The following is a 15,645-nucleotide window of genomic DNA, read 5'->3' as shown; positions in this document are numbered from 1 at the left end:
ATTTTTGGCTGTTCAGACTTGCTACATGATCGGACTCCAATCGCATGTGCACAACCAGATTTGGACCGACAGTCTGAACGTCAGGCGGCACGGTGGTGTAGTGGTTAGCGCTGTCGCCTCACAGCAAGAAGGTCCGGGTTCGAGCCCCGTGGCCGGCGAGGGCCTTTCTGTGTGGAGTTTGCATGTTCTCCCTGTGTCCGCGTGGGTTTCCTCCGGGTGCTCCGGTTTCCCCCACAGTCCAAAGACATGCAGGTTAGGTTAACTGGTGACTCTAAATTGACCGTAGGTGTGAATGTGAATGGTTGTCTGTGTCTATGGCTACATTCACACTGCAGGCTGAAGTGACTCAAATCCGATCTTTTCGCCCATATGTGACCTGTATCCGATCTTTTATTGACAATATGAACGACACAGATCCGATTTTTTCAAATCCGACCCAGGCCGTTTGGATATGTGGTCCTAATTCCGATTCCTATCCGCTCTTTTCATATGCTACTTCAGTCTGAACCGCCAGGTCGCATTCATCCAACTTACACGTCATCAACAAGCCACAAACGTCACTATTCTGCGCTGAAGTAGGCGGCGGGTCTCTCAAAAAAAGTTACAACAACATGGCGCATAATCACGGGCGCAGATAGAGGGTGGGACTCGTCCCACCCAGATTTAAATTCACCTCGTTCGGTCCCCCCCACTTATAGGGAGGAAAAAACGTCTATGCTGTCTTTCTTTGCATAAGGCAAACCTCACGGAAAAATCAAAAGACTAATTACCATTCGGTTTATTGAGGTGCATGGCAGTACGTACATAGTGGCAACAACTCACATAAAACAAAGACTGATATTCGGTTGGTTGAGCTGCGCAGACTGCACAGGTTGCGAGCTCGAGCTTGGTTGCTATGGTAACCCACAACAAGTTTGACAGGCATATCAGGGTTGGGGTTGGTTTGCTGGCAGCTTTGTCCCCCCCAGTTTTTTGTCCCCCCCAGTTCAAAAAACGTATCTGCGCCCCTGCGCGTGACATCAATGCGAGGGACGTTTCAGGCTGTGAAGGTTCTGAATCTTCTCAATGGAAGGACGGAGAGGTTAGGGAGCTGATTTCCATTTGGGGGGATGCAGCTATTCAAGCTAGATTGGATGGGTCATACCGCAACCGGGCGGTTTTACTTCCGTAAACACTGGCCATGCTCACTGTGTGTGACGTCGTCGTATCCTGCAATGCGCATGCGGAACACTTTTAGGCCGCTTTTCGTTCATACTGAGGATCACATACAAGTCGCATATATTTGTTAATGTGAATGACCTCACAAAAAAAAAAAAAATCGGATTTCACAAAAAAATCGGAATTGAGCATTAAGCCTTGCAGTGTGAACGTAGCATTTGTGTCAGCCCTGCGATGACCTGGCGACTTGTCCAGGGTGTACCCCGCCTTTCGCCCGTAGCCAGCTGGGATAGGCTCCAGCTTGCCTGCGACCCTGTAGAACAGGATAAAGCGGATAGAGATAATGAGATGAGAGTCTGAACGTCGTCCATGACGCAAATGTTTTAAAAAAAAAAAAAAACGCAGTTAACATAAATAAATTCATAACGCGATCATGTTGCTGCCGTGTCCTGAAAACATTAAAAGGAGGGAAAGAACTTGTTCTCTGTTGATTTGTAGTCATCCGAAGACGAGAGTTTTTTATTACAGTGGCTCAGTTTCTACCGCTAAGCACTATATTAAATTTTAACAAGCTACTTTTGGGGACAGAAAGTGGATGAGACATGAACACAGAGTAAAAGCTGATAGAGGAGCTGTTAAAGTGATGGCTACATGTACTGTATTAGTCTCACTTCTTTTTAACAGAAGACACAGTCATGCAACTTGCAGCGTTTAATAAATTCATGACCTGATAAGGTAATCTTGTCATTAAGACACGAATCTCGAGGCTTATAAGAAACCTCACCGGAAACGTATTCCTTCCGGTCTGGACGTGAGCGTAGTCACAGAGGGACCAGGTAAATATTTTATTACAGAGGTCATCCCAAAAATACCATTACGACCATACAGGGTTATAACGTAAGGACTGTGATGGAGCCGTTAAACAGATCCAGCAGATTTGATGGAAAAACAAATACAATGTCGGCAGCAAAAAGCCATTCCTGATGGCCACATGTGGAGGATAATGCACTTCGCTACAATTCGAGAGAGATGTTATTCTGATGACGACAGCTCTGTGTGCGGGAGAGAAAGCGAGATATTATGTCTGAGGACAGACACGCAGCCTGAACTATATGGCTTGACAGTTTACAGTAAAGTGTGAGCATCAGATCATTAAGGAGGACAAAGGATAATAAATATCGCCGTTACCTGATTTTACTGTTAAGGTTACATTTTGGTTTTGGAGTGCATGGTGCGACCTGCTTCAACGTTCTGTCCTTTAGGCTCAAGCTAAATTGAGACGCACAGGCATGCAATAACAAAGAAGAGCAAGGCAGGGTCTGTTATATATAAATAAATAAAAATATAAAAAGAGGAATTTATGGATGTAGCAGAGAACCTGGCTTAGATATGTATGCACATCATTTAGAAGACGATAACTCAGCTGTTCTAGGCTAATTTGAACCCAAGGAACAACTTGGGATGTGCGCCAAAATCGCTATCCGGGGCGAACAGCCTGAAAATTACCAATCCAAGATGGCTGCCGGTAGCCATATTGAAAATATACAATTTTGAACCACTCACCATAGAAGTAAGCAGAGACTCATTGTTTTGCAGGTCAAGGGGCCCACAGGGCCCCTCCTGGGAAAAAACAGGGGCCCATTTCTACAATGGGGGGCCCAGTGATTATCCTTCAGTTGAAGCGAACCTAGTGAGCGAAGCGAGCCCAATGAACAGCTGGGGCAGCCCAGGGGCTGGTTTTTTTCTTCTCAATTCTGTTTTTTTTTTTTGGTATTAGAAGCCATATGAAGCAAAATGTAGATGACAAAAATCAATGCTTCAACCAAACATATTGAGATATTGTTTAATCAGTGGCAATATTTTGGAATTCAACCACAGGCCGCTATATATCACATCTATATTATCTCCTCCTTGTAAATTCTAGCACAAGAATGGGTTTGTTTTTTGCATGCTGTGACGGTCTAATTCTGCTCGTCTCTAATCATCTCTACTTCTAATTTCAGAGAGTCAGATGGGATGCTGAATCTTCAATCTTGGGTTCAAATCCAGGCTATGAAGTTTGAAAATTAATAATGTCTGATACTAACGATACAACAGTTGATTAAATCATCAGAATCAGGATGTGTGCAAATCTAGTATGACTAATTACCTTGGGTATCAGTTTTTTCAGGTGAATATACTCTCTTTCTGCCGAAGAATGACAAAAATAGATGTATTTTTCTTTTTTTTTTTTCTTATCCATGTTTTCTTGTCTCTTTCGAATATTCGTACATAGACCGTAAGACGCCACCTAGCGAAAGACTTGGATCAGGTTTTACTCGCTTGGGACGCTACAAACGGGGCGGCGTAAATACACGAACGGGTCCGACGTATATTCAATATGGCAGCGGTCAAAACAAATTCATCCGATGCTGAAATCTGTTGAATATCCAGATAATTATGTTGGAAGTTGCATATTTGTGCAAGATTTTCGATATTGAAACCATGAAGTCAAGTAATACGCCACGAAACGTTCCAAATAGGGTATAAAATGCTCGCGTCCATATTGGCCCCTGCCCCTCTCGACAATGCGTTCATTATTCGAAATAGTGTGTCTTAGACGCGGGCGCGCCAACAATCTGAGTCTCTGAGTATGTGCAATACCTCATTTTATGGGTATGGGGAATCTATTAGTGACATCATTTCATGATTGAAGAAAAAAAGGAACAAGCTATGGCAAGGTTTATATTTAAAAAAGACCACCGAAAATTGGCCAAAACCGCAGTTTCACAGAAAACATGAGAAAAACAGAATAACCCTACCTCCAACATGAAATCATGGAATTGGGAGACCTATGCACATAATTTAGGAGAGTATAAGAAAGCAAGCATTTGATTAAAGAAACTATTTTCAAAATCATACTATTTACAGTGCCTTGCAAAAGTATTCATACCCCTTGAACTTTTTCACATTTTTCCACCTTACAACCACAAACTTAAAAGTTTTTTTTATTGAGATTTTGTGTGATAGACCAGCACAGAGTAGCACATAATTGTGAAGTGAAACGAAAATGATAAATGGTCTTCAAAATTTTAAACAAAAATCCGAAAAAAAATGTGGTGTGCATTAGTATCCAGCCCCCTGTACTCTGATACCTCTAAATGCAATCCAGTGCAATCAATTGCCTTCAGAAGTCATCTAATTAGTTAATAGAGTCCTACTGTGTGTAATTTACTCTCAGCATAAATACACTTGTTCTGTGAAGGCCTCAGTGGTTTGTTAGAGAACACTGAAGAACAAAGAGCATCATGAAGACCAAAGAACTCACCAGACAGGTCAGGGATAAAGTTCTGGAGAAGTTTAAAGCAGGGTTAGGTTATAAAAAAATATCCCAAGCTCTGAACATCTCAAGAAGCACTGTTCATTCCATCATTCAGAAATGGAAAAAGTATGGCACAACTGCAAACCTACCAAGACACGGCCGTCCACCTAAACTGACAGAGCGAGCAAGGAGAGCACTGGTCAGAGAAGCAGCCAAGAGGCCCATGATCACTCTGGAGGAGCTGCAGAAATCCACAGCTCAGGTGGGAGAATCTGTGCACAGGACAACTACAAGTCGTACACTCCACAAATCTGGCCTTTTTGGAAGAGTGGCAAGAAGAAAGCCATTGTTGAAAGACAGGCATAAGAAGTCCCGTTTGCAGTTTGCCAGAAGCCATGTAGGGGACACAGCAAACATGTGGAAGAAGGTGCTTTGGTCAGATGAGACCAAAGTTGAACTTTTTGGCCTAAATGCAAAGCGCTATGTGTGGCGGAAAACTAACACTGCTCATCACCCTGCACACACCATCCCCACTGTGAAACATGGTGGTGGCAGCATCATGCTATGGGGATGCTTTTCTTCAGCAGGGACAGGGAAGCTGGTCAGAGTTGATGGGAAGATGGATGGAGCTAAATACAGGGCAATCCTGGAAGAAAACCTGCTAGAGGCTGCAAAAGACTTGAGACTGGGAAGGAGATTCACCTTCCAGCAAGACAATGACCCTAAACATACAGCCAGAGCTATAATGGAATGGTTTAGATCAAAGAATATTCATGTGTTAGAATGGCCCAGTCAAAGTCCAGACCTAAATCCCATTAAGCATCTGTGGCAAGACTTGAAAATTGTTGTTCACAGACGCTCTCCATCCAATCTGGCTGAGCTTGAGCTATTTTGCAAAGAAGAATGGGCAAAAATTTCAGTGTCTAGATGTGCAAAGCTGGTAGAGACATACCACAAAAGACTTGCAGCTGTAATTGCAGCAAAAGGTGGCTCTACAAAGTATTGACGCAGGGGGGCTGAATACTAATGCACATCACATTTTTCAGATTTTTATTTGTTTAAAATTTTGAAGATCATTTATCATTTTCGTTCCACTTCACAATTATGTGCTACTCTGTGTTGGTCGATCACATAAAATCTCAATAAAAAACTTTTAAGTTCGTGGCCGTAAGGTGGAAAAATGTGAAAAAGTTCAAGGGGCATGAATATTTTTTCAAGGCACTGTACGGTCAATGAAATGTTAACTTAAAGTGAAAAACTTGTTACTTTAGTAGGCTGCAATATCTTGAGCGCCTAAATGTTTTACAACTTTTAACATAACATTATTACTGTTTGTGTCACATAAACCAGGGTCAGAAACAAGAAGAGTAACACAATAATAATAATAATAATAATAATACCGTAATACTGGTGGCTATCTTGGATTGGTAATTTTCAGGCTGTTCGCCCCGGGTAGCAATTTTGGCTCACACCCCAAGTTATTCCTTGGGGTCAAATTAGCCTAAAACAACAGTTGAGTTATCCTCTCCTAAATTATGTGCACACAGGTCTAAGCCAGGTCCTAGACTAGTGTAAGGACAGGGTTCTCCAGAAAATCTGAAGTAGCTGACTTTTTGGAGAGAAAAAAAAAAAGAAAGTCATAGGTGGATCTGAAATTTGTAGTGGCATTGCCACCACAGCATGCTAATGCTGGGGGGATCCTGGTGGCATGCCCACCCAGAAAATTTTGAAGTTTACATGCCTTCTGGTGCATTCTCAGTTAATAAAATTACTAAACCATTTCCCTGTAAAATACTTGCAAATCATGTATGTAATTTCCCTCCAGCTGTTTGTGTGCTTGGCTTTCTCAGTTACCCTCTGTAGTACGCTACCTGGCTCTGTAACATAACTACTATGGCATGGTCACGTGGTCCAGCTCAGCTAATCAGAGCTCAAGAATCTATCGACAAATATGGCGTCGCTTCCAGTTGTGCTACACCCGAATCGAAGACAATTTCTTGGTGGAATAATTGGATTTGCAGCAAATTATGGCCAGCGAAATTGCTTGAACACTGAAAGGCAAGTTCTGCTTTTTTCCTGGGATAGAGTAACCGGGACGGACCGTCTGTCGCCAGCGCTTGTGGACATCTGTAAGGACTTCAAATCTTTTCGCAGCTTTTTATAATTCCGATGTCAGTTTGATCCTCTTCCTGCAGTTACGGGTTTCCTGTATTGAGCTGGACTTTCATTTTTACTCTAAGTGTTTTCAGTGATTTGTATTCCTTTTCATTTAATACAATCCTGTACGCATTAGCTCCTCATTATACACTGCAGTGACGGAAGTCTCGCTGTACGTCCTACTCCAGTACCATCCTCGAGTCATTCAGGAGCTGAGGCAAGACTCGTGTCCTGCTTGCAGTGTAAAGTCCAGGTTACAGCTCAGCAGATCTGATCCAAATAGGTCACATATTAGCATGTCTAAAGGCGACAGCGATCTGACAGAAGGACCGATTTGAACTGAGGGGAGAAAGCAGGCTCTGATCTGAGGGAGGAAGTAAGCAAGTCTCCGACAAAGACAAAGTCTGGTTCCAGTTCTCAATTCAAACCTGAAAGGAAAGAATACTGCAGTCTGAGCGTTTCTTTCAGCCTTCTGCTCAGTTATAACCTGAAACACTTGCGATCCTGCCAGTCTGGACAAGATCCAACTCGACTGGGTTCATTACAAAGTTAAAACTCTGTTCAGTATTAATGTGTCCTTTTTGGATTAGCTGGTCAGTACACCCTATCGATGAAGTATTTTCCATCCCTGTGTGTATTCCAACGAACTTGCAATCAAAAATCAAATCAAAAATTAGAAATCTACATTAAAATGTACACGAACAAGAAATATACTTTGATTTCAGTTTTTATTTGTTCGTTCATTGATCTTCAGTAACCACCTTATCCTGGCTGGTCAGGGTCAATCTGGATTATTCAGAGTCAATTCCCAATCTATCCTGGGAACACTGGGCATGAGACGGGAATACAGGTCACTAAAATTCCCACACAGTCACACAAACCCAGGGGAACGTTAGTGTAACCAATCCACCTACTGGTATGTTTCTCCAAGGTTGGAGACTAAGCAAGAATTTTCATTTAAAGCATCATTAAAACAAGTCCCTGTGAAGGAGTTCTTCTTACTGTACAAACAAAACATAAGCGTGTTAATATAAACCAATACCTTTTGACCAATCAGGAGCAAGAACTTCAGGGTTGAAAACTTGGTGATCGCACGGTCACGACTAAAAACTGACCAGTCCAGGGCCACTAAAAGTTGAGGTATGGTCAACCAAGGGGCGAATGAATAAAAAAATAAAAAAATTAAAAAAAAAATTTTCCTTCCTTGGAGTACCTTTCTTTTCCTCAACTCTAAGTTCGTGATTTCTAGTAAAAGTTTAGTTCTAAAGCGCAAAATCCAAAGCCGTTCGTGAGTTCAGAATCAGATCGCACCACAATATCCACCGGTGTGTCTGAAATCAGTCACTGCTCACTATATAGCGAGTTCGTCATTTTGTAGTGCTGTCCGAATGCATAGTGAGAATTATTTCACCCTATATAGTGCACTCATAGCATCCCACAATGCACTGCGAAAAGTAGTCTACAACCAATGGTCACTAACCAAGCAATATATACCATCGTGTATTGTGGTCGCGCCAATGTCATAAGGACCGTTAAGTATTTTAGATCGAGTATAGCAATAGTTTGTTTTTCCTTATGACAACGGGCACAAGACAAATATACATGATCTGGTGCGAAAACGGCGATAATATTGTAGTGTTGGGGTGAATGAACGAAGGAAGAAACATTTTAAACGGACATTCAAGTACAATTAAAAATAGTAAGAGAATAGAAAAGCTAAAATAGAAATGAGATAAAATACAAGAATAAACGTTCCAGTGCAGAGCGAGGAATTAATCAAAAGCCTCAAATTTGATCTAATAAAAAGGCAGCGGCGAAGAAGAAAGTCTTCAGCCTCGATTTAAAAGAACTGAGATGCAGCAGAGCCGCGGCACAGTGGTGTAATAGTTAGCACTGTCGCCTCACCGCAACAAGGTTCTGGGTTCGAGCCCAGTGGCTGACGGGGACCTTTCTGTGTGGAGTTTGCATGTTCTCCCCGTGTCTGTGTGGGTTTCCTCCACAGTCCAAAAACATGTGGTTAGGCTAATTGGTGGCTCTAAATTAGTCGTAGGTGTGAATGGTTGTTTGTCTCCATGTGTCAGCCCTGCGATGATCTGGCGACTTGTCCAGGGTGCCTCTCACCCATAGTCACCTGGGATAGGCTCCAGCTTGCCCGCGACACTGCACAGGATGAGCGGTTACGGATAATGGATGGACAGAGATGCTATATATTTATTAAAGTGGGAAATACACGCATGTATGTTATTTTGAAAACCCACCAGCCGACTGATCTGGCACATTTTAATTATGCGACAGTAACGACGCAGATAACAGCGTGACAGAGTAGTGTCCGAAAGTGGGTTTTTTTCCATTTTACCAATGAGCTACGGTAGATAGTGAGTAGCGAGTCGTGAACGAGTGAGTGATTTCAGTAGGGCTGTGCTCACAGCTCACAATACTCGATCATGCACGATTTTCGGGGGTACGATATGATATCGTCTACTCACTTGAAAATCGAAAATGACATGACATATTTCATGCACATCTCCCGGTTCTGTAGCAGGTCGTCATCAATTTGCACTTGACTTAAAGCATGTTTCATGCCAGAAATCGACGGAAATTCATGCTTGCAACCTGTTCCAACGAAAAACGTTTTTATTTACAAATGGCGCTTCCAGTTACTCAGGGCATGCGCACTAGAAATTAGGCGCTCTGCTTCAATGCGCTCTGCTACAGACGCTGCAAGCCGCTAATTACGTCCCCCATGTCTCCATGGCCTCGTCTCGAGACTCATTGATTGAATAATTTTGGCGCCAAACGTATTCACGCCCTCTGCTTACAATACGTTAAAGACATCGTTTAACTCGATATATATGGTACGATATCGTGAGCAACTGATGGCAAACGAGCACAGCCCTAGATTTCAGACACAGCACACAACTTTCCCGAACTCTGACTTTCCCCCACGATTCATTGCTGCATCATGCTGTAGCAGAAGACGTTTATAGCTAACGCTAACTGCTAGGTAGTTAAGCTCCAAAATGGCTAAAAGATGGTTACACAGGTCTGATTTTCTGATGTGCTCTGGGGATAATATGATCAAAGGCTACGTTCACACTGCAGGCTGAAGTGACTCAAATCCGATCTTTTCGCCCATATGTGACCTGTATCCGATCTTTTATTGACAATATGAACGACACAGATCCGATTTTTTCAAATCCGACCCAGGCCGTTTGGATATGTGGTCCTAATTCCGATTCCTATCCGATCTTTTCATATGCGACTTCAGTCTGAACCGCCAGGTCGCATTCATCCGACTTACACGTCATCAACAAGCCACAAACGTCACTATTCTGCGCTGAAGTAGGCGGCGGGTCTCTCAAAAAAAGTTACAACAACATGGCGCATAATCACGGGCGCAGATAGAGGGGGGGACTCGTCCCACCCAGATTTAAATTCACCTCGTTCGGTCCCCCCCACTTATAGGGAGGAAAAAACATCTATGCTGTCTTTCTTTGCATAAGGCAAACCTCACGGAAAAATCAAAAGACTAATTACCATTCGGTTTATTGAGGTGCACAGGAGTGTATACATAGTTGCAACAACTCACATAAAACAAAGACTGATATTCGGTTGGTTGAGCTGCGCAGACTGCACAGGTTGCGAGCTCGAGCTTGGTTGCTATGGTTACTAACAACAAGTTTGACAGGCATATCGGGGTTGGGGTTGGTTTGCTGGCAGCTTTGTCCCCCCCCAGTTTTTTGTCCCTCCCAGTTCAAAAAACGTATCTGCGCCCCTGCGCATGACATCAATGCGAGGGACGCTTCGGCTTTGAAGGTTCTGAATCTTCTCAATGGAAGGACGCAGAGGTTAGGGAGCTGATTTCCATTTGGGGGGATGCAGCTATTCAAGCTAGATTGGATGGGTCATACCGCAACCGGGCGGTTTTACTTCCGTAAACACTGGCCATGCTCACTGCGTGTGACGTCGTCGTATCCTGCAATGCGCATGCGGAACACTTTTAGGTCGCTTTTCGTTCATACTGAGGATCACATACAAGTCGCATATATTTATTAATGTGAACGACCTCACAAAAAAATCGGATTTCACAAAAAAATCGGAATTGAGCATTAAGCCTTGCAGTATGAACGTAGCGAAAGTGCCCCATCTGTCTACCCTCACGGAACAGATAGACGACATGAAGTTGTGGCCCGACACCAGCTACATTGACAAGTACAAAAGAATGGAGGTGTACGATTATCTACACAGTAATAAAATTGACAAAATTATGTGTAAAAAAAAGAGAGAGGGTGAGTTTGTTTGCTTAAAGGCTGAACAAAAAAAGGGAAATCCTGCAGTCACGCAGCAGCTATCATCTGGAAGCGAGGCTCAGTCAGAGTAGAGAGATTCGTATTATTGTACTGGTTTACTAATAATGTCGTGTTTATATATTGTAAGTCACGTTGGACCAAAGTGTCTGCCAAATACCATAACCATAAGCACCGAGGTCTAGTCTAATCGAACCCTACCAGCCGACTGTACCGTGATGTCTCTTGTACAGGTTCAAGAAACAAAAGCTAGGAGAGAAGCATAGACTAACCATTTTAATGCACATGCAAATGCTGTTAAACTTTGGAAACAAACATACCATACTTAAATAATTCCTTGCCTATGTATTTGTCCAAGCTTCTTCAACTTCTTCACTACCCTGATCATTCCAGATATCGGATGGTATTTGCAGGCCGTTTGTTTACACTCGTACTTCAGCACGGGTCGCTCTCGGATTCTCTCGGCTACATGCATTTATTGTTCGTCACTTTGAATAAAAACATCAGCTAAATGACTAATGTTAGAATAACGTACAACATCTAAACAATTACATCAAATTAATGTTGTTGATCAATCCGTTTCTGGAGGTACAAGTTAAACACCGCGGGGTGTTATTCAAGTAAGAATGGTTTTAAATTTTGTGTTTGACTAAAGGAAATTTAAGGGTCACTTTATTTTGGCCTGGGCAACTAAGAATTCAGGGATACTGGCCCGAGTGGCGATCAAGCACTGAAGTTAATTTTTAGCCCTGGAACGTAATACATTCATGAACGGGATTATTATATTTTGCTGCAATGTTTGTAAATAATTATTATTGGTTAAGAAAATAAAACCTTTAAATTAACAAAAGGAATATTCAAATTGGCAACACGGTGGTGTAGTGGTTAGCGCTGTCGCCTCACAGCAAGAAGGTCTGGGTTCGATCCCAGCGGCCGACGAGGGCCTTTCTGTGTGGAGTTTGCATGTTCTCCCCGTGTCCGCGTGGGTTTCCTCCGGGTGCTCCGGTTTCCCCCACAGTCCAAAGACATGCAGGTTAGGCTAATTGGTGGCTCTAAATTGACCACGAGTGCGAATGGTTGTGTGTCAGCCCTGCAACGATCTGGCGACTTGTCCAGGGTGTACCCCACCTCTCACCCATAGTCAGCCAGGATAGGCTCCAGCATGTCCATGACCCCGTACAGGATAAGCGGTTACGGATAATGGATGGATGGCTGTTCAAATTGATGAACAGAAAAATAAAATGTTGCATTTTTTTTTTGGGGGGGGGGGGGGGGGGGGGGTCAAGTTTTCATTTAAATTTTCTTTCGCCAAAAATATTGAGGGGAAAAAATTTTTTATATTTATATATATCTCGAATCATAAACCCAGCTGTGACTGGGTGAATCGTGAACTGCCTACTTATTACACACAAAATGACCGTACATTAATACAGCATTACTGTCCGGCAGCCTGACGGAGACGTGTGGGTTTGAGTTGTCAGGATTAACTTGTGAAAACCACGACGTGTTAAAAAGATCAGCTCAAAACAAAACAAAACCCACTAACTGCCGAAAAACAGCTACAGGAAATGTACAAACACACTCATGGGGCAGCACAGTGAGCCTGGTTAGAGCCCGGTCACCTCACAGCAAGTAGGTTCTAGGTTCGAGTCTGCCAGTGGACTGGGGCCTCCCCATACCTGTGTGGGTTTCTTCCGGTTTCCTTCTACAGTCCAAAGACATGTCAACTAGCTACTCCAAAAACAGCTCATAAGTGGGAAAGCGAGTGTGATTGGCTGTCTGTCTCTCTGCGTTAGCCCTGCAACAGACTGGCGACATGTCCAGGGTGTACACCACCTCTCACCCGAAGTCAGCTGGGATTGGTCCAGCTCACCTGACGAGTCCTTGGCTAAGCAGTACAGAAAATGGATGGATTTTTAAAAATAAACATTGACCACAGTGACCTCACTTACCTCGTCACAACATTTTAAAAAAAAAAAAGTAAATAAGCATCACAGAATCTGCTGAATAAACTGCCAGCTGAGGCACAATGAGCTGCACAGTTAGTTACATCTGCTGCACATTCAGAACTGTAATAACGTGCAGTTTTTCCCCCAAACAAACAAAACCATGAGTTTAAGCTTTAACCAGGCTTCACTACAAAACCGTGGTTAATTCCAGACACCATCACGAGTCGGACAGAACAGGAAGCTGAGTAAACACAACCTGTACTCACTTCCACCTGTCAGAGATGCCACATGTTAATATAGACAACATTATACGGAAATCCATTTCCACAACCTGAATAAGTCGTCACACAGTACGTCATAATAACGAGGACACAGATCTTAATTATGATTTATAAACACAGACTTACTAGTTCATGAGTATTCTTACTATTATGACTTAATATCCCATTATTTAAAAAGAAAAAAAAAAAAGATATTAAAGTGCATATCACGGGTAAATTCAGAAGCAAGATCAATGTAATTCTATTTTATATTAAACTTTGGTCAAATATCTGTCACATTTTGTATTTTGTGCAATACCAGAAAAATTCAGTTGAAATCAAGCCATTTGAGGCAAATTGGTCCGCCTCTGAAAAAACTTGGCATAGATTTCCCGGCAAACATTGATTTTCGTGACGCCTCCTTCTGAATCCTACGTCAGCGCTGGTTTGTTTATGAGAAAACGACCTGGTGGTTTTCTGCAAATTTCTTCAACGTTATCGCGTAATTATTAAAATGGTTAACAGATGTATCGTAGGAGGGTGTAGCAACACCAATCTTGATGGGATTAGTACTCATCGTTTCCCAAAAGACCGGACAATGAGAGAGAAATGGGAGCGCTTGGTCTACACAGGCTGTGCACTGAAACCGTGCAAGCTTTCACAGCCTGCTGGCGCTTCCGCAGATAACGTCACGAATCTGGCTCCAGACTCACTTGGGATTTTTCCAGACGCGTTTTGTTATTTTATTTTTTTCTGCTGTAGACAGATGGCCTTGTGCAAAATTACCCTTCTGGATGAGTGTGTAAAGGGACATACTCATATCATCTCTATCCGCTTTATCCTGTTCTACAGGGTCGCAGGCAAGCTGGAGCCTATCCCAGCTGACCACGGGCGAAAGGCGGGGTACACCCTGGACAAGTCGCCAGGTCATCACAGGGCTGACACAGACAACCATTCACACTCACATCTACGGTCAATTTAGAGTCACCAGTTAACCTAACCTGCATGTCTTTGGACTGTGGGGGAAACCGGAGCACCCGGAGGAAACCCACGCAGACACGGGGAGAACATGCAAACTCCGCACAGAAAGACCCTCGCCGGCCACGGGGCTCGAACCCGGACCTTCCTGCTGTGAGGCGACAGCGCTAACCACTACACCACCATGCCATACTTTCATATTTAAAAAAAATGAAATTGGTCCAGGATATGTACTTTAACACAGATACAAAGTCATAATTATGAGATAGTAAGTAATTAAAATGAGACACTAAGCCACTACAAGATAGAAAGTCAGTAAATCAGTTACAGAATACTAAGTCATAATTATGAGACTCATGAGTTATTAGGTGATACCAAGTCATTATGAGATAAGATCTCAAGAAATGGTCATAATGATGAGAACGTGGGTCATGGTGCTGGAAAGGGGCTTCCATAAAATGTTGTGTGCTTGTTTGGTATTTAATGGATGTCCTCACGGCAGTGTGTTTAATGGGAGTGAGACAGACTGGGAGCGAGTTCTCTGGGGAAAGGGGCATTGAGCCGATCAATGTAAACAAAGATGCTCAAAGCCCAAGCCACCTGCTGTCCACTGCAGTAACATTAACCGGACTGCTGTGGGATCTGTGGAACTCTCAGTCCCAAGGAAGAGAGAAAAAAAAACAACAGCAAACCGTACACTGAGATCACCACAAGGGAACAGGTTCCATCTCCATCACAGTCTGTGCATCAACCCTGAATCCTGCCCGCACAACAAAACCTCGGAGTGACGCTAAGCTCAAGCAGACTCTGGAATATCCTCCATTATGTTAAAATGAATCCTAGAGCGGTGTAAACAGAAAAAAACCCGTTTAATAAAGCAGGACACCTGGGGCGCACTGGCCTGAACTACTCCGAGACGTTAGCTCAAAGCTAGCTTTATCTTAACGTTAGCATTAGCAGGTGTCAGTCAGTCAGTCAGTCAGTCTCCTGTACTGCAAAATGATGACGAAACAATTTTTCAAGCCCGCCTCCAAAAAAAAAAAAATCACATCTGCTCACTTTATATTTAAAACACCTATTTATCTACACGCACTCTGTCTTCGGTTACCTTTCCGATTGAGCCCGGAATGATTGTGAAGCTTCAGCCTGCTCTCCACCGCCGCCATCTTTAACCCCCACTTCAAAATAATCACTCCGACTCGTCTGACGTCAGCAGCTCCGACTCCCCGCGCGCCTCTTATCCAAGCCACAGAATGCGTACGGCTCGAGCTCGAGGGAGGGCACGTGCTCGCCGCGCTAATGTGCAGCTCAAAATGGGGTCCGCCGAACGTCACTGAGCGCTAACCAACCGAATTAACATAGCAATATCGTTTCTAAATAATACTATATACTAATGTATTGATTTAAAATGTTATGGATAAACTCGGATTATTTTTACATCGTCTTCGTGCTTTTAAGCGTGTTAATATTGTCTCCCCCCATTCCCTGACACAGTGGAATAATCCGTTGCCATAGCAAGTGCCAATCAAAATGCG

The 15,645-nt window shown here is 43.2% G+C and overlaps 1 protein-coding gene across 2 annotated transcripts in view; it reads right to left on the bottom strand.

Annotated features, from left to right (window-relative positions):
* LOC132874745 (atlastin-2-like) overlaps nucleotides 1-15,318 on the bottom strand; it is a 54,489-nt gene extending 39,171 nt beyond the window's left edge. The window contains exon 1 of one of the 2 annotated variants that reach the window (XM_060911129.1): nucleotides 15,219-15,318. In XM_060911129.1, coding sequence (XP_060767112.1) covers nucleotides 15,219-15,276 — 58 coding nt within the window. In that variant the 5' untranslated portion in view covers nucleotides 15,277-15,318. The remainder of the gene's footprint in view (nucleotides 1-15,218) is intronic. The other variant, XM_060911130.1, reaches the window with a different exon arrangement.
* Between the last annotated feature and the right edge of the window lie 327 nt (nucleotides 15,319-15,645).

The sequence above is a fragment of the Neoarius graeffei genome, chromosome 27, assembly GCF_027579695.1.
Source record: "Neoarius graeffei isolate fNeoGra1 chromosome 27, fNeoGra1.pri, whole genome shotgun sequence".
Lineage (NCBI taxonomy): Eukaryota > Metazoa > Chordata > Actinopteri > Siluriformes > Ariidae > Neoarius > Neoarius graeffei.
The sequence above is the reverse complement of the archived record's forward strand: the minus strand, read 5'-3'. Positions and strand labels throughout refer to the sequence as shown.